Source organism: Galleria mellonella, unplaced genomic scaffold (assembly GCF_026898425.1).
Source record: "Galleria mellonella isolate WM207_F2 unplaced genomic scaffold, CSIRO_AGI_GalMel_v1 utg200, whole genome shotgun sequence".
In the NCBI taxonomy this organism is placed as follows: Eukaryota; Metazoa; Arthropoda; class Insecta; order Lepidoptera; family Pyralidae; genus Galleria; species Galleria mellonella.
The window spans coordinates 2,130,043-2,151,171 of record NW_026442034.1 but is presented as its reverse complement, the minus strand read 5'-3'; the positions used below and the strand labels follow the sequence as shown (position 1 = coordinate 2,151,171).

The following is a 21,129-nucleotide window of genomic DNA, read 5'->3' as shown; positions in this document are numbered from 1 at the left end:
TTTATATACTGTGGTTTTATTTCAATTGTGTAAATAAATAAATAAAAGGGTATATATATATATATATATATATACATTTATATTAATAGGTTCACTGCGAAAACGTTTCGTAAATCGATAAACACAATGTGCCATTTAATTCCGTTAAATCTTGTTCATATTTGCAAATGACGCAAATTGACGTATTACGTACGTGCACCATTACGTAAGTAGATGACAATCGCGTCGCTAGCAAAATAATATGGAATGAAGGGATTATTATACTTTTTGACTATAGAATCAATCTGTAAGATAATTATGCCCAAATAAAATAAAATTAGGTTTCTAGGATGAACCGCGTGGTGGTGACAGGTTTTTTTTTTTTGAGTAGTGTAAACGGAATGGTAACCCCGCCTGCGCTAACAGGACACGCTGGCGGAGCACCAGTGAAGGGTGATAGATGAGAATGAAAACAGGCCAGTTAGCCCATCATGATGAATTCATCTGGAATTAACCATGATAGTTTCCGCGCGGAGGTCGACCTGGTTAGGTATATTGCTAGCAATGGGATTCTCAGTCTCCATTACTGACAATCCCTTTCCCTCCAAGGAGATGACATGTTATATTGTCGTATAGAAGACGGTTACCGTCTTTTGCATTAAAATGTATACTGTGTTTGGTCCGTTTAATTGCTTCTTATTGTTTCGTTAAAATTTTGATTACTTTAATTGCTCTGTGGATGAAATGGATGGTGATACATATATTGTATTATTACGTTATTACTTCAAAATTATTCTTTATGGGTAGGTATTTATTTTTAAAATAAATAACTATGGGTTTGGTATTTTTTTTCTCACATTAACATTTCATTTTGAAGAAAGATATGAAATTATGAATAAATATTTTATGATTACATATTATTATTCGTATAAATTTTCTATGTGCACACGTTATACGGAAGTTGGCAGATATTGTTTATATCCCAATTTTTTAAACAATTAGTCAATTTGTTTATAAGTTTAATTTCGAAAAATAAGTCCACGGGAACACAAACGCATTAGCATCGACCTAAAAAACTTATTTTTGATCTGGATAATGATTTGGAAGACAAATGAACATTTTTATTAAGCTCTCACCTCGACCCAAATCACATTATAGTAAGCATATAAAACTTTCTTTTATACTAAACGAATGCAGTAATATATATATATATATATATATATATATATATATATATATATATATATATATATATATATATATTAAAAATGGAGTAGAAGAGATTTATGTTAGCAATAAATTGTTTGGCTTGAAGCTTTTCCAAAGTCATTTGAAAGCAGGACATGAGATAGCAACTGTTAATTTATAGGTAATAATGTTTATAAATATTTAGACTTATACATTGGGTAGGGCGTCGTTTGCTTGGGTATCTCTATCCCATTCGTGTTTCAACCGTGAAGCAGTTGTGGGTTTGAAGGGTGGGATATGGCGTGAATTTACTGGGTACAGAGGAATAACACCTGAGTCCTTAGGAATGGCAACGCATGAGGGGGGGGGGTATCATGGGCGAAACAGTATACTCTGTTATGTCCATGGTACTGCTCATGTCTATAAGCGACGGTTACCACTTTCCATCAGGTGGGCGGTCTGCTTGTTTGCCATTCTAAGTTGTATAAAAAAAAAATATTTGGGATTGTTCAAAATTACCGACTAAGTAGGTACATTATAATTATACAAGACTATTCGTATTTTATTGTCTATGGGTTTAATAAAAATACCATATTCATATACTAACTGGAATATGTGCTAATACTAATTGGATTTAAAGTACAATATAGTTTTTGCTAACAGTACAGTGGTTTGATCTCTGTCCAAACCAGATTTTATTTTAACTGTCTTCTAAAATGAGCGACAAAAAATTGGACTAACGGTTTAACTGGCTTTTTTATACCAAATTGGACAGGACAAGCTCCGTATTACTTGGAAATAGATAATGCTGTATGACATTCATATATTATTATATTATATATATAGAAATATATGTATATTTAGAATGCACGAAATGTTTGCTAAATCGGATGTTAATAGAATAATCAAACTATTCGACCTCCGCGCACCGCACAGCTGCGACGCGACATTGCGCGGGCGCACCGCACGTCACCACAAGGTCACTCGACGTGATGACTCGTCGACAATTCGCACGAACAAATTGATTGATGTTTACACATTAAATAAGAAACTGTCAAGGACCGCAGATAGGTCATCGGCTTACCGAGTTAATAGGTTAATGGCTTTATCTATTTATATTATATATATAAATAGAAAATCGTTCCTTTTGACCGACTATCAATGCATAGACAAAACTACTATGTCTAGAAAGCTGAAATTTGGAACATAGCTTGATTTTATAACGTAACGTATAAGCATCCGCTATGGAAGGATTTTTGAAAATTTCAGCTTAAAGAGGAGAGACAATTTATTTTGTAATTTTGAATTATTTTATTTTCTTGTATTTTTTTTATACCACTGTGGTGGTAAACAAGCATACGGCCCACCTGATGGTAAATGGTTACCGTAGCCTATGAACACCTGCAATACCAGAGGTATTACGCGTGCGTTGCCGACCCCGAAGAAACCTCTTTACCCCCCTTTTGAAGAACCCCATGCTGTAGTCTCTTGGGAAAACCTCGTAACCTTTAAGTTACGTTGTACCATCAACGTAACTTAAAGGTTTTGTTGTGACTTAAAATGTTAATAGAAATAACTTTTAGATATTTTATTCTAGTTCAAACAAAAAACATACGAACATTTTTTAAAGCTGTCATAGCTTTAAAAAATGTTCGTATGTTTTTTGTATAAGTATCTTATCAAAAGTTGTCAACGTCGAAGCGCTGATTAAAGGAATTTAGTTCTTTCCAACGTCTTGAGCGACGGACGCTACATTATTATTAAATTGACGGAAGTGTCATAACTACTTACTTAAATTTTCATCGTGCCTCCGATCAAACTGTTTATAATTACTCCTCTCCATCCAAAGGTTGCCTGGAAGAGATCGCTTTTAGCGATAAGGCCGCCCATTGTTTTCTCATTGTGATTATTTCTTGTAATTATTTATATTTAAAATAAGTTTACTATTGTAATCTTTTGAAGGAAACAATAAAGAGTATCTATCTATCTATCTATGCAAAAGCTACAAGTTACTCAGCGGGTTTTGGAGAGGGCTATGCTCGAAGTCTCTTTGCGTGATAGAATCCGAAACGAGAATATCCGCAAAAGAACCAAAATAACTGACATAGCCCTAAGGATAAGCAAGCTGAAGTGGCAATGGGCTGGTCACATAGCTCGAAGTACCGACAACCGATGGGGAAAAAGAGTTCTTGAGTGGCGACCACGTACGGGTAAACACAGTGTAGGACGACCCCCCACTAGATGGAGTGACGACCCTGAAATTCGTTGCAGGGAGTCAGTGTATGCAGGTGGCTCAAGACCGTGCTTTATGGCAGTCTATGGGGGAGGCTTATTTCCAGCAGTGGACGGATAATGGCTGAAATGATGATGACGATGATCTGTCTTTCTAGCTAGTCATTGCTCTTATGATTATATCATCTCTCTGTACTTTATATTTTCAGTCACAGCGACGCGACGAAAAATATAATTACGCTGTTATTTCAGCGCGCATGCGTCAACAGTACACATTGTCGCATTTTCACAAACAAATCGTCATTGAGTACGTCGATTGTGTATTTTGAATTCGATTCAAATCGCACATCAAAACGGTGAACTGTTATTGATTGTTGCCTTCCTTTTTATTTTGTTAGTGCTTAATCTTTCATATAAGAAAACACAAATACGTCCAACAGTGGACGGAGAATGACTGAAATTATTATTATGATAAGAATACATAAAATATTTGGCTCAGGAATATTTAAATCATGAAATGAAATTCAGAAATTTTTGGACTCAATTTCGTGTTTTTATTTATAACAAAAGCGGGCCGATAAGTGAAGTTTAACATTTCTTTCGTCATACATCCTATCATAAAAGTCCAAAGGAACGGTATTTTACCATTTTTAATATTTCCAAACGGCATGTATTATGTAATTTTAACATCAAATATGTGTTTCGTTTGGCTCCGAAATTTCGTAAAACATTTCTTCTCTTAGTCTTTTTGAATCTTTTTGAAGTCGGACGAAAAATGATCGTATTTACTGTTCTGATATGACGATAAAGGTGAAATAATGCCAATAAATAAGATTATTGCAAAATTCAAGACGCACCAAATGAAGTAGGACGCGGCGTGTTCAATTAAATTGCTTATCGGAATGAATCGAATGTGCGGTGTACGTATATGTATGAGTATATTGAGAATGCCTACAGCACAGTACACTTACATATATGGATTAATACTCGTTTTTAAATGGCGACACAAAAAAATGTGTTCCTGATAAAAATTTATGACGTTATTTATCAGGCAAGTTGCTACGAGGACGCTTAATTCGATATTCAGTTTGTCTAGCCTGTTGAAACCATGATTTGTTGTACTTATATAATTGTTTTCTACGGTTTCCATGGGAATTTAGGGAATTTTTAAGTTTCATATTATAAAAAATGACTTATAAAAAAAAAAATTGTCACTTGCTTTTTTTACCATATTAAATGTTTTTGTTAGAGCTTATGAAAGACTATAAGTATGTTTCAAGAAAGGTTCTTGAGTGGTGACCCAGTATGGGCAAACATAGTGCAGGACGAGCCCCTCCTTACAAAATGGAGTGTTGACCTCAAATACATTGCAAGGAGTCAATCGATACAGGTGGTTCAGGACCGCTCCTTATGTCTATGAGGGAAGCCTATGTTCAGCAGTGGACAGATAATGGCTAAAATAATGATTATGATGGATATAGATAACTATAAATAAATAAAATGATAGTTCGAAAATACAAACACCGTTCATAAAAATAATACAACTTTAAAACGCACTATTTTTAATAAAAAACTATTGTGTCTCAGACGAAAATATTTTTTACAGACATACAAAAATATCTGGATGTTTATGTACTAAGATAGAAGGAATTCTAACGTTCAGCTTCGATATTCTATAGTTCCTTTGTCAGATGAATTTGAAATTAAAAATATTAAACAAGTTCAATTTAATTATACTAGATGGAGTTGTTATTTCACATTTATCAAAATGTTTTCATTTCTATTACAGGAACCGCTATAAATAGCATCTTCAAGCAAAAACAAATATCGAAATAAAGAGCGTGTAAATTGTACATTTCCTTTTAAAAGGCAATTTTGTATTCCTTACTGGGTTTTAACCAACTTTTCACAGCATCTATGACAGGTTTATATGCATGAGACCACATGCCGGTGCATGGTTACTTCGTTGTTGCGACGAACATTGTGTTTACTATGAATGTTTCTTTAAGAAAGCGTTTGTTTTCGCTTATTTACTACATTGGTATACTTGGTTGGTTGGTTGGTAATAACTTACATTGTAAATAAATCAGTAGAAAGGAGAAACAAAACTCGTCAGTTAAATAAAACCCGCCAGGAAAGGTCATAAAATAACTATAAACGAACCAGAATACAGGAAAGGTCAACTTTACGTTAATATTCCTCTGGCTAACTCTTAGTTTGTAATTATTTAGTCAGCTACTTATAACAGATTTTAGAAAAGTATTAAATATAAAATTACTACTTGTTTTTTTTTAATGTTTTTTAAGTTTTTTTTTATACAACTTAGAATGGCAAACAAGCTGACGGCCCACCCGATGGAAAGTGGTAACCGTCGCCTATAGACATGAGCAGTATCATACACATAACAGAGTATACTGTTTCGTCCATGATAGCCCCCATGCGTTGCCATTCCTGAGGACTCAGGTGTTATTCCTCTGTACCCAGTAAATTCACGCCATATCCCACCCTTCAAACCGAAACACAGCCATGCAAACACAATTGCTTCACGGTTGAAACACGAATGGGAAAGAGGTACCCAAGCAATCGACTTTTGTACAAAGTCTCCCTCTGGTAAGTATTATTATTCCTGTAAGTAAGTAAGTATACCTGTTATTATAATTTTCTTCTAATAATGAAGTACCACGTTCGTGATTCACTTTTCATCCCAAAAGTTGACTGGTAGAGAATGCTACTAGCATTATGTCTGCCTTTTGCACCGTTTTTTTTTTTATTTTAATCAATAAAGTTAGTTAAATGAATAAAAGTAACAAATTATGTTACAAACATTATGATAAATGGAAATTAATGAAGTATAGGGATGGAAAATATTATTTCCAATGGTTCGAGAACTGTATGAACATGTAAAAGTACTTTTTAAACATTCAATAAGGAAAGTAAATTGATTTTTTTTAGCAATATTTATAGTATTGGGATACTAGTGTTGATAGGTTGCAAATTGTATGGTATCAATATTAAAAAAAAAATATCAAATATGAAAGATTATTTTCCTTAATATGTCCTCGCAGTAAATATTTACTCTTTAAAGAATATGTCAGCAAACAAATATTTGGAACTGTTATACTTTTTATTCATAGGTAAATAGCGGATACAAAAAGTGATCAACGTATTTTCGGTCTGTTTCAAAAAGTAGTCGTGTGCTGCGATATATGTAGCTACATAATAACGAGTATGCCTATTTATTTAGCCGTGTGGTCCCGGCATAGTGTAACTAAAGTAGATATTGCTACATTTTACCTACTTTTAGCAGACACTTGATTGCCACTCTATCTAAGATCATAAATTTTGCTGCCTGTTGTATATGTTGCTTATTGCTTTATTCTCGAGCTCCATTTTGCTCTGCAGGCTTGCGGTATCACTGTGTTGTAAACCACAAAATTGCCCTGCGTTATAAAATTTTAATAGTCCACATTCTTGCCTATCTAGCTGGTTTTAGTACCCACGCTGGGAAAGTACTCGTTAACTTTAAATTCCCATAGGAATTACTGTTCGAAGTTGATATGTTTATAAACGTAAAGGCATTATATATATATATATATATATATATATATATATATATATATATATAACATATCAATTGATGAGGTTAAAAATGAAAAAAAAAAACTTTGTCGATATTCTATCTTTAAATTATTATTTTTAATGTCTTTATTTAATATTTTTTTTTATTTATTTCTTCACAGCCTTCTATATTAGCCATCAATTTCCGATTATCATTTTGTCCTCGTTTATAGGTGAAATACATTTCGCAAAACGTGCATTATGCAAACTATGCGGACTACCAGTCCCATTGCTAGCAATATACTCTATCAGGTCAATCTCCACGTGGCCTTCCCTGGAAACCATCGTGCTGAATTCCAGATGTATTCATCACAATGGGCTGACTGACCTGCCTTTTTATTCTCACCCCTTTTATCCCTCACTGGTGCCCCGCCAGCGTATACCGTTAACGCAGGCGGAGTCACCATTCCATTATCGAGCATTAAAAAAAAATCCCGCGGACACAATCACATGACCACACAGGTTTACTTTTAGTTCGTCACCACACTCCTGAGTCGCGTAAACATCATTGTTTCCAAGTATATTTTTAGTTGTTTCATGTTGTACCTACGAGGTCTGTCCGGAAAGTTCGTATAAAAGTGTTCTGGAATGCGAGAAAGAGGAGTGGGGAGGCCAGGTAAGCGCAGGACCCCTTCCTTATGTCCCTAACAATGCTTCAGTTCTGGTCTGACCGCCGTGCGGTGCGAACTGGCTTGTCACGCCATCTGTGAAGTTACCTCTTAACGAAACCCCGTCGGCATGGAGCCCGCTTCCGTTGAAGAGCAGCGCGTCGTAATCAAGTTTCTCTCGAAACTCGGCAAGAATGGCCGTGAAATTTTTGCCGATCTCAGAACAGTTTATGGGGATGATGCTGTGAAGGAACCAACCGTCCACAAGTGGCTAAAAAGATTCAGAGAGGGCCGAGAAAGCGTTCAAGATGACCCACGTTCAGGACGTCCTTCCACTTCACATTCCGACGAAAACGTGGAAAGAATTCGAACTTGTGTTAATGGGGACCGTCGTTTAACGGTCAGACAGGTGGCTGAAGAGCTTAATTTGGGCAAAACCGTGGTCCACGAAATTCTAAGAAACGAACTTCAAATGAAAAAAATTTGCGCCAAGATCGTTCCGTGAGTTTTTGAGTAAAAATTCCATTACGGTGACCGAACACCCCCCTATTCGCCGGATTTGGCCCCGTGTGACTTCTTCTTGTTCCCAAAAACCAAATTGGTACTTCGGGGGCGGCATTTGGGGGACATAAATGAGATAAAAAAAGCTACGACGGGGCAGCTGAGAAACCTACAACCAGAGGACTTTCAAGGAGCCTTCTCACAGTGGAAACGGCGTTGGCACAAGTGCATTATGTCACAGGGGGAGTACTTTGAAGGGGATAAAATTGATTTACCTGAATAATTGTAAAATAAAATTTTTAAAAAACTTTTATACGTACTTTCCGGACAAACCTCGTATAGTGAGACATAGGCATGAAAATAATTGAGCGTTTCCCGCCATTTACTAATACGAGTATTATTAGAGTGACCGTGACTACTGACTCGATTCATGTAAAGACAAATCTTTGAAGTTAAGAAGCCGTTTTATGTAATTAATAATGTTTAGAAAAGATTCACGAAACAACTCAACGATTTTGGAATCGGCACTATTCGAATATTGCGAATAGAATCAAGTCGGTTGTGATTTTTATTATTGGAATTGAAATATAAATTTAAATAGTCAGGGCTGTTTTTATATAATTAATTGACAATTATTTACTTTTTTTTTGCAAGTAGTGCCATTCTAAACTTTAAAACAAAAAAACTTATTAAACCTACAATTTTAAAAATATTTAGAAATAATCATGTGTTTCTATGATACCTTTTTATATAAATAAAATGGTTATAGGAATTATTTTGACATTTGCTCTATCAAAACACCATAAATATTGTTACACCAATATATCAGATTACATTCCACGTCAATGGACATACAAAACCATCCAAAAAGCTCATCTATGAGGTATTTCGAATAATTTTATTTCTTATTGCTATATAATTCTGTTTTTCTATACTCTATCTAATCTTAGACTTTAGCACTATTAATAATTTTAACATGTCATTTTTATCAAAATAACAATACACAAAATAAAGAAATAGCAAAATTAAAAAGATTTCTTTGAAATATTTTATTGCACAGTAAAATCTTTTATATTACTGAATACGGAATCCTTAAAAATTAAAATTCTCAATGCAAACAATGGCGGACTTATCCTATAAAAGGTATTTCTTCCAGTCAACCGTTGAATGTCTGACAGGAATTATAAATTGGCGGAGCATAATAAGGTCTTTTTTTGTATTAATTGATTATATATTATTACTTTAGTCTTGTTTTATTTTTAAACGATGAAATTTGATAAAAAAACACAAAATATATACAATTATACATTACATTAACAAATGGTGCACTGTAGAATTCAATTATCATATACAATTTCGCTTTCAGTGCCAAATGGTTTGTGGAATTTGAAATTGCATTATACATTTTGTAGTCCCTTCAAAACTATTTACGTGCGCATTACATTGAAATGGATAACAATTATTTTAATTTTAGAATTATTTTTATTTTTCCACTTATTAAGAATTATTTTTATTTTAGAATTATTTTTTCACTTTTACTGCGAGATTATTTATGTATGTACAGAATACATTTCGTACAGTTTGTTTCTGTGATTTTAATATTACCCTGTGAAGAATAAAATAACCTATTTGCCGTATATGTAAATCAAATAGAGAATTATTATAATTTTAGAATTATTTTTCCACTTTCACTTCGAGATTATTTATGTATGTACAATCTGTAAATCAAATAGACTATATGCTATTAGAGAGAGAAGTCAAGAATCTTTAAAATAGATGTGTATATAGATGATGAATCTTTAAAATAGATGTGTAAATAGATGTGTATCTATAAAATAGATGTGTGTATATATATGTGAGGAGTTATGAAAGTGCATAAAACAAGAAATTTATGTATGTAGGTGTTATAAAAATATAGATAGATTTATTTCTAAGCTTCATACTAAATATATATTCTGTTACATAAGAGGAACAATATTTTAGTTAAAAACATAACATATATTAATAAGTCTGCGTGACCGGAACAAGAAGTAGCTTATGTCCTTCTCCATGCCAAAGCCAAATGCTATGCCAGTGCTGCATGCCAAATTTCATGATAATTATCACAGATGGCTGATATGGCTGAGCCAAGAGGTAACAAACAGATAAAGTAACAAACTCACTTGTTTACTAGTTATCATTATTGTATTTATATACTTAGTTAGATAAGGCCCCTAACTCCATTATCTATATGGCATATTATTAGATATATACATAGTATCTGTATAATCAAGGAAGGACCAATATTGACTTTATCTATGCTTGAATGGAAAAATTGACATTTCGCACGTGTAACGTCATTTGTTTACGAACAGAAAATCAATTGAACTAGTCTATCATCGCGGCTTTTCTTGCATAACCCCTTGCTACTTGTTTTTGTAGAAAGTACGAGAAATCTTTATTTATATGTCTGGTCCTAGTTTCATGTGATTACTTCTTGCCTATATCTTTCTATTCCAACTTCTAATATTATCATCACAACAGAAACTTCTCCTTGAGGGGTTTTGCCAGTAGTTGCCACAATTGATAGGCGGATTGGCAACCGCATTTATGTTTTGCAGATGTTTTAAGAGGGACGCTGCTGCCCAACTCTCGCTCTATTTTAGTCGCCTCTTACGACACCTACGGGAAAGGAAGGGGTGGCCTATTCTAAGCTGAGACTACGCGGCTACCTCCTAATTCTAATTTCCTAAATTATTTTAAATAAATTGATAATTAATGTAACTTGTTTTGTTGTTGGCAATAAATGTTTTCTTTCTTCTTCTTTCTAAATATCGATTGTGTTATATATTTTTGTAATCTCCAATTTTAATTCTTCTAGATAATTATCACGCAATACTGGCTATGTCTTACGTAACCTCACATAATTTAAAATCCGTATTATCATAGGGCAATACAATGATATCTCGTTTATCAACATCGTTCAATTAGTTTGGTTGCTATGAGCGGTTAAATATCAATAGGTACACTATTTTTATTGGACAGTCGAGTAAAGTTCAGAGACCTGATAAATATAAAGATTTTCTGGCAGCTCGTTCCTAACTAGCTACGGCGATGTCGCGTACGTTTGTATCCGCGTAATGCGTTTATATTACTATTAGACAGACAACATTTTTAGTTATATTTTAATGCATCAAATAGTAATTAGATAGATATATAATTTATTTGCATCACTTACAGCGCACAAATAATATTAGGTAAAAAAACAAAAAAAAAAAACAAGAAAAAACAAAAAGAAAGTACTTAAAAGAGGTAACATGATGCAATTTTTTTTTAATGGGTGGTAATGGAATGGTAACCCCGCCCGCGCTATCGGTATACACTGGCGGGGCACCAGTGAAGTGAATGATAGATGAGGATGAAGCAGGTCAGTTAGCCCATTGTGACGAATTCAACAAGAATTTTTCACGATGGTTTCCAGGGTGAACCACGTGGAGGTCGACCTGATAGTGTATTGCTAGCAATGAGTTCATTAAACCCCATTACTAACAATCTCTTCCCCCTAACATAATGCAACTAGTGTTATATAGGTTTTTATTAATGATTAATCAGGGTTAATGATTTATTTGCTATTTTGTGTGAATGTAGAGCAAAATTTCACAAAAGATTAATGAAAATATATAATTTTACTGTTAAGAAAGTTTTTCACGCCGCTTACCTGATGACCAAGGAATTTATTATAAAATGATTTTGATATGTATTTTATTTATTGTTTATTTTTGTCTAATGTCAAAATTGTAGTAAATTAAAATTAAATTATATGCACTAATAAATTGAATATAATGTAAACTATGAATATATATTTTTTATGCAAATTAAAAAAGTAAATACTTGAAGCAAAAGGACATTACTTTATATTTTATTTATAGTTGTATAATTATAGGTTTCTTATTTATTTTTAACTTTTAGTTATTTAGTCTTTTAGTCATAAAATTGTACCGCCAATTACAATTTCTGCTAGAAATAAAGTAAATAATATCAGCTATAATGCTCCGCATTGATTTCCAATAAAAAATCTTAATACAAAGGTAATAAAAACTATTTATGATTGAGTAAAAACTATATTCAGGTAGGATTCTCGATACAGTGTTGTGCATACTATCAAAAATCAATTATCTGTCAACATAAATAAAGTATAATTTAGATTGATGTGTATTTAGAATTGTAAATTTATCTCGCGAATCCACATCTCGAACACGTTTCATTCAAGGCGATTAACCGACATAAAAATTAATGAATTGAAACCTATTGCGAAGATTGAATGTTGAAATTCAAAGTTGTAAGAAGAGATGGTTAAAACAATAGTTGTCGGAACAGAAGCGGAATAAACAGCGGCGTTCTATGGAAGTTACGTGCAGTTAGACAAGTTTCACTTAACGTCATAGTAATAATAGGACGGTGGCAAGCGAGCTTAAGGCTGGCCTCATGATAAACGCTTGAACTGCAACATCATCTGTTGCTGACTCTGATAAATCACATAATGTATTATTATTTTTAAGATATTTCCCATGATGTATTTTTTCGAATATACATAGTTCAACGTGAAAGCTTAATTCACAACCTCAGGGTTTATGGGGGAGATTTCTATGAAATCTCAGAGTCGTTTAGGTTTCAAGGTGTCGAAGTGAGATATGAATTGTTTTGAAAAAATCTCGCTATCTCGCTCATTTCATAACTTGAATGCTTCCAAGTGGAAACTCTTCTGAAACTGCACTGTATGATATCATTTAAGTTTCACGGTATGAGATTGTTTTCTGGGTAAAAATAGTATGGTAACCCCGCCTGCGCTAACGGGATACGCTGGCGGAGCACCAGTGAAGGGTGATAGATGAGAATGAAAACAGGCCAGTTAGCCCATCATGATGAATTCATCAGGAATTGACCATGATAGTTTCCAGGGGGAACCGCGAGGAGGTCGGCCTGGTTGGGTATATTGCTAGCAATGGGATACTTAGTCTCCATTACTAACAATCCCTTTCCCCCCACGGTATGAGATTAAGAGAAATGATTCTATGTGAATAGTGAATTACAATATGATTTTACATTCTATGGTGACTTGTCCCAAAACTGGGATTGGCTCCTCTCGTTTCAATTATGTAGACTACTTTAAAACTTCTACCTACGCAATTTGGGAGCAATCCAAACCTTCAACGCGCTCTCAATATTTTTGTTTGTTTTTAGACTACAAATCTTTTAGCTTCCGTAAAGGAAACCGGAATAGTAATTCTTTGAAATATACCTTAGTTTTTATCTAGAGCGGGCATCAGTTGTTAAACGTGAGGTGGTTTAGAGGAACATAATAGATATGCTGTTATTTCTTTCAGGTATTCGTTTGAAATGAAATGAAATGAAATTTATTTGCTAGAAACATTGTAGAAAAGGTGTTGCATTTCATTTCATTTCATTTCATTTCATTTTTGTTTAGCCTTGTCCAAGGTAAGTTTTTGTTTCAGTCGATACTGTTTTCAGTTTTTCTGTTTTCAGTACATTTTCTTTATTGTAGTATGCAAATTACCATAGGTTAAGTTAACTATAGTAACACTAATCTAGGTTAGCTGTTAGCAAGTGCTATTAGCTAATTTTAAATTTTCATATTGTTTACACATATTTTAAATTCACGATCAGGACTTAACTCTGCCTTTCCTAAAGTGGGAGATAACGCCCCCTTGTGGGCACTGCAGGCCTAACGGGCGGTAAGAGACCCAGAAAAAAAATGTGGGGGCGTTGTGTAGAGGCTTGAGGGGGTGATTTGTTGACCTTGAAGTAATAGTGGTTTTTAAGTAGGTGAAAAAATGTGGGCGCTAAAAAATAATTAATATTCAAAGTGAGCAGTAGACAAAGTAAGTTTGGGAACCTCTGACTTAACTAGTTACATGTAATCGCGTCACGATAGTTAAGAATAAAAATAAGTTATATTTGTAATAAATTCGTCTTTAGTAAAATTTAAATGTTCTCTTTTATTATTAGACGTAATAAATTGTTTTAGCGACTGTTTTAAATCAACATAATTTGTTTTCGTCACTTTTTTTTATATTACAAATGTGGTAAACAAGCATACAGCTTGTCTGATGGTAAATATTATAGTTACTGTAGCCTATGGACGTCAGCAACACTAGGGGTGTCACGTGCGCGTTGCCAATCCTGAAGAAACCTTAATACACTCTTTCCTAAGAACCCCATACTGTCACTATTTGATATTTTTGTTTGATGGATGATAATGGAACGGTGGTCTCGCCGGCGCTATCGGTATACGCTGGCGGGACACCAGTTAGGTATGATAGATGAGAATGCTTTTCATTCTTTTCAGGTCAGTTAGCCTATCGTAATGAATACATCTGGAATTTAGCACGGTAGTTTCTAGGGGGGACTACGTGGAAGTCGACCTGACGGGGTATATTGTTAGCAATAGGACAGGTAGTTAGCATTACTAACAATACTTCCCCCCACTACTGTTTGTTATTATCTACAGATGTATAAAGATGCAAGACTTCTGTCAAGTTTTCTAATTTTTCTAGCATCAATATTGGTGTACTCAAATACGGGATTTGTGATTCATTTTTCTTAAAAAAAAAACTTTTTGTGCCACGATTTTTAATTTTAGACCTGACGAGTGAGACGCTAGTATATCAGTTTAAAGACTCTTACCACCCACTTGTTTGTACTCGTATGTTTGTATGCGTATTGTATGAACTGGTGGGAGTTTACGAGCATATATGTATATATATCACCGTGTTTTTAATTTTTTTTATATTTTCAGACTGTAAAGTGTCCATAAACAAACTGATTCTTTTTTTTTTATACCACTGAGGTGGCAAAATTTAAAATATTTGCGACTTGGAATTTATTTAAAAATTTGTCTATTATTTCTTTGAAAATAAAGTATTTATAAAGATTCATAATAAGAAGTATAATATTTATTTATTTAAACTTCAACGCACAATTATATAATGTAAATAAGTGTACATATGGCGGATTTAACACCTAATGGCGTTCTCTACTAGTCAACCACGAGGTAGGTAGAAAATTAAGTAGGCGGTGCATTTCCTACTAAAATACGACTGGAGCAAAAAGTACAAGTAAAAAGTAAAAGAAAGGAATAAAAATAAAAAAATAAAGTTATTGAAAAAAAAATGTGTTACAAGTTTTTTAGGAGGTGAACACCTAATTTGTATTTGAAGGTAGATTTGTTTTTAATACATTTTATATTAAGAGGCAATGCCTTCTAGTCTGATATCACAATATCAAGATTGTAAGCGGAAAAGATATACAAAAATGTCGATGAAATAATAGAGTTAGTGGTGATTACGAGAATTTACATTAAAAGGAAATAAAAATTTGATTCAAATTAAAAACTATTTGATAATAAGTTTGAATTAGTTTATGTCGATAATAAATTTTGCCATTTTTTTTATGCAACTTAGAATGGCAAACAAGCTGACGGCCCACCTGATGGTAAGTGGTAACCGTCCCCTACAAACATGAGCAGTACCATGGACATAACAGAGTACACTGTTTCGCCCATGATACCCCTCATGCGTTGCCATTTCTGAGGACTCAGGTGTTATTCCTCTGTACTAAATATAATATGTAATAAAAATAATTGAAAAATATTTTTATTTCATATAGGGTCCAAAATTGATATTTAAAATTTCAAAAACTGCCTATTTTTATTTTTAAAATAACACAATTAATATGGAAAGGTTTTGCTTCAAGAAATCTCTTATTAGAGATAAGCTCGCCTTTGTACATTATGTTTATAATGAATTGTAATTAACAGTATGTCGTGTGTACAATAAAGAATAAAGAATATTAGTTTATGTCATACCATATGATAGGTTTTCATTAGAATGTTTTAAAATTAATTTATATTTAATTTTATAGTTCGTATTTTCTTACTTAAAAATAGAATATGTGAGAAAAAAGTAATTTCTTTCCTTCAAAGTCTCTGAAGCAAAAAATCTGAAATAATTACAATTTATAAAGGTATATATGATTATTTCAGGAAAAATAACAACGACGTTTCTAACTTGCACCGTTTTTGAGAAATTATGAAAAAAAAAAACCTCCAAAAACTTAGCTATGGCGTCTAGTTTTGAACCACAATTATAGTTCAAAATAACAAATTACTAATTGTTATATCAATATTAATAAATATTAGGTGTCTATTTCGTATTATAAATGCATTTCTATCACGAAATAGACATCTTTATTGCAATAAAGGTTATTTTATGTCATATATATTTATGTACGGAGTTCTCGGCGTGTCTGTTGAACTTGATCTGACCGTTTTGTTTGTGGGTACGAAGTACACTGGTTGCATATTAATGTATGATATGCTATGCATATCAGTTTAGCCTGATATTTTGTGACATAGATTGTTTGAGACTTTAATATTCTGAAATATGAATATTTTGAGTTTCATTTGTGCTCAATTACTCCTCTTGATCCAAAGGTTGCCTGGAAGAGATCACTTTTAGCGATAAGGTCGCCCATTGTTTTCTCATTGTGATTATTTCTTGTAATTGTTTATATTTATAATAAGTTTACTATTTGTAATGTTTTGGAGGAAACAATAAAGAGTATCTATATATCAATCTTAATTGTAAAGGTCTGATGGAAATTGTGCAATTGGATACCAGCTTGGTCCTTTTGACTCGAGCTATTGCAACGTGTACGTGACACCCCTAGTGTTGCAGGCGTCTATATGCTACAGTGACCGTTTACTATCAGACGGGCTGTATGCTTATTTGCCATCTATGGCATAAAAATCCTAATCTTATGATCATAAATGGTGCGTTTATTTAGAACACTGATTAGAATAGAAAGTACAATATAAGTATTGTTTAGTCAAGAAATTATTACTCAGTAAGCCAAATCTTCATTAAAAACATAAGTTTAGCTTTAATATTTATTTATTTAACTCTTTATTGCACTAAAAACATAAAAATAAACAATGACGTATGTCAATTCGACTACTACTAAATAATTAATTGGGTTATAAATAAACATTTTATCAATCTCACACATTTATAATTTTAAAATTATTTTAACTCATGACAATGTAATCACACGAAAGATAAGTTGGAGATGTATTGGGAATGCATAACCTATTTAAGACTTCTTATCATATTTAATTGTAACTTATGGTATGGTCGCATGTCATTACTTATTTGTACACGAGGTCAAATCTGTCGCTTTGTCGTTTAAATTCTTGTTAATGAGCGGGTTAAACCGGTGGTAATCTACAAGTAGTAATACTTTCTACAAATTGTAGCTTTCTCTTTATTTAAAAAATAAGCATAATGAATAGTGGATTATATATAATTTATTTATTTATTTATACTTTGTTGCACCACAATAATAAAAAATATACAAAAGGCGACCTTATTGCTAAGCAGTCTCTTCTAGATAACTTTTGAGTAGTGAACATTGGGAAAAAAGACGCAGGGTAGGTGGCGCACTATTATATACATACGAATATGTACAATCAGGGGGGAAAGGGATTGTCAGTAATGGAAACTAAGAACCCCATTGCCAGCAATATACCCAACCAGGTCGACCTCCACGCGGTTCCCCCTGGAAACTATCATGGTTAATTCCTGATGGATTCATCATGTTGGGCTAACTGGCCTGTTTTCATTCTCATCTATCACCCTTCACTGGTGCTTTGCCAGCGTATCCTGTTAGCGCAGGCGGAGTTACCAATTCATTTTCATCCAATAATAAATATATATATATATATATATATATATATATATATAGATATTTTATTATTATATATTTATTTATTTTATACATATTTTGTATATATATATATATATATATATATATATATATATATATATAGAAGAGGTAAAATGTTGGACCACTTTATACGACATGATGATTTATTAAAGAGTATACTAGAAGGAAAAATAACTAGAGGGTGAAAAATGTTTTTGTGGAACACAGTTTTATACTAATATAAATAATAGTTAGAAAACGCTAAAGCGTTCATCAGCAAATTCATTAATAACAAACGCCAACTATAAAATGAAAGGTGTTTACCGGTAACTGGTTTTACTAACAGCTGGAACTAAGTGTTCTCTTATTTGATTCTTCACGTACATATTAATTTTTTTTTTATGTAAATGAAAGTAATTATTGATTAGTTACCTCTTAAAATATTCTTGTTATTTCATAATTTTTTTTTTTATACAACTTAGAATAGCAAACAAGCTGACGGCCCACCTGATGGAAAGTGGTACCGTCGCCTATAGACATGAGCAGTATCATGGACATAACAGAGTATATTGTTTCGCCCATGATACCCCCCATGCGTTGCCATTCCTGAGAACTCAGATGTTATTCCTCTGTACCCAGTAAATTCACGCCATATCCCACCCTTCAAACCGAAATTGTATATCTATAATTGTAAAATTTTTTTAATGAAATTTTAAACTAAATTAGATCACGGTAAGAATATGAAATTTGACACATAAATACGATCATACTGTATACTATATCAGCCTTTAATTGTTCAGTATTGATCATGGACTTCTCCCATAAGGGGGAATTTAGCCAGTAGTTGCCAGGCTTGAATGGCGAGTTGGCACCCACAGTTAGGCCTTGGTGATGTTTTAAAAAGACGCTGCTGCCAATCCCTCGACCATTATGTTCATTTAGTTGCCTATTACGACGCCTACAGGATAGAAAAGGTGGTCTATTCTATGTCGTGACCACGTGGTAATTATGAACATAGTAAATCGACAAAATATATTAGCAAAATAGGCCTACGACAACAAAAAACATATATTTACCACAAAAATATCCAAAATAATCCTTAAGAAATTTATAAAAACTTATATTTGGAGCATAGAATTGTATGGGTGTGAAACATGGACAATGACGCAAAAGGAAAAAAAAGATGCTTGAGGCATTCGAAATGTGGACGTGGAGGAGAATGGAAAGGATAAGCTGGAAAGAAAAACTAATGAATTTTTTTTAATTTATATATTTTTTTAGTATAGTAGAGGGAAAAATAGAGGGCAAAAGAGGAAGAGGAAGACCGAGGAATAACTACATGGGACAGATAAAAGAAACACTAGGTGTTATGTCGTATAGGGAGGTCGAGGATATGGCCTGGGATAGAACTGGCTGGAGGAAGATGCATGAATTAGTTGCACTGACAAGAGGAAACTCTTAAATGAAAAGAGAGAGATATTGAATCTATTCCCGAGCTAAGACTGTCTACTTACAACTGAGGAACGAGTGTTAATAAACAAACACATCAAAGGAAAGGAAACAGACTCTGTTACGATGGAAGCGATGTCCTGTTGTCTTCTAATACTTTTTTTATACCACAAAAGTTGTAAAGTATAGATCCTGTTTGATAATAAACGGGTATCGTAATTTTAGATGCATGCAATACTAGGGGGGTCATTTGTGCGTTGGCCCTAAACAAATTTTAATAGATTGATCCTTTTCAAGAATTCCATACAGTACGGTTTATTTAATTTGTAATTTCTTATGTTTTTTAGCAATTAACTGTGTGTATGTGAATCCAATTAAGTCCCGACGTACAATGAAGCGGCAAGCGTGAAGTTTTTCATACGCGGATGCCCGTAATATTTTTAATAATTTCTCATTATTTCACGTATTGTTTCAGTATATTTTGCTATTCAATGACAATTTGAAAGAGATAGCGGTCGAGACTAAGGTCAAATCGCCGATTGTATCGATAATATCGACTATTACGACCGGATTTACTTATTAGAAAATACAATTCTGTTTCGTATGATACAACTATTGCAATTTTTATGCAGTTTAATTAGGAAATAAAGTGAATGCGTATTATCAATTGGAAATATTGACTGTTTCGAATCGAAATGCAGTTTTAAACACCATGCACTCTTACTTCTATGGTTTACATGTGATGTGAAAATAATATAAGAATTACATTTTATGTAAGCATCAAATAAAAAAAATATAGGAAGCAAAACTCACACAAATGCCTTGGACTCCTGCAATCGCGTTGTACATTGCTTGAACACATCGTATGCAATTTTGGTGTACTGCGTGGACACAGCGAGCAAATCTGGCTGGTACTCCACTTCCTTCTGCTTCTCCGGATTAGTGGGGTCCGTCACTATGTTGTGTTTGTTCTTGAAACGTTCCAGTGTGCAGTTATTTTGTAGCGGGGGAGGCGTCGGTGCCTCCGCGCTCATTACATCGCGTGTACATATGTTGCACATAGTTTTTTTTTTTATTTTAGACACGTCCGCGACCGAGGCCCGATGTCGTTTGTGCGGCTCGGCGCCGCGATCAGAAATATAAGTCGAGCAAATCTTATCCCCACCAGTGCGGGCTGCGCGTGCGCACGCCGGCGCCTGCCCATGATAAGGTTTTGGTGAAAAATCACCGCTGGCTTTAGGGCGTCTATGGTTTATCAGTAGGTGCAGTCTGGTGCATCAGTATAGTAGTATACTACGGCGTTGCTCGCATGAATTCGTATGAAATATGGCTATGTTAGATTTCTACCAATTGTTAAGAAAAGGGCGATTTTCAATTGTTTCTTTTAATTTTTTTGCCATATCTTCTATACATCTGTTTGTTTTATTAATTCTTTTACATTTTGGGGTTTACTTTCGTGTTGATGTTATATAAATTTTGTCGTGCCATATTAACGCAGTGCGTTCAGCTGTCAAGTTAGTGTTGGGTTTTTCAAAATATTTTGACTCATATTTTTCACCACATCTTCCCTTCATACGCTTTCTGTTCTTACCTAACGGTTAGCTGATAGAGAATGCCATATGGCATTAAGCTCGCCACTTGTACAAAGTTTTATTGTGCAACAAAGAATAAATAATAATAATAATAATATTTCTTAGAAAACTTTCCAGTTTCACTAATAGAAAACTAATGATTTTGTATTCATAGATATTTTAGTGAATATAGAAATATAGACTTAAAATGAAAACTGTTC

The 21,129-nt window shown here is 33.5% G+C and overlaps 1 protein-coding gene across 1 annotated transcript in view; it reads right to left on the bottom strand.

The window, feature by feature from the left end:
- LOC113516449 (transmembrane protein 205) overlaps window positions 1–20,465 on the bottom strand; it is a 50,486-nt gene extending 30,021 nt beyond the window's left edge. The window contains exon 1 of the mRNA XM_052894264.1: window positions 20,151–20,465. Within this exon, the coding sequence (XP_052750224.1) occupies window positions 20,151–20,398 (248 nt within the window). The 5' untranslated portion in view covers window positions 20,399–20,465. The remainder of the gene's footprint in view (window positions 1–20,150) is intronic.
- Window positions 20,466–21,129: the final 664 nt, after the last annotated feature.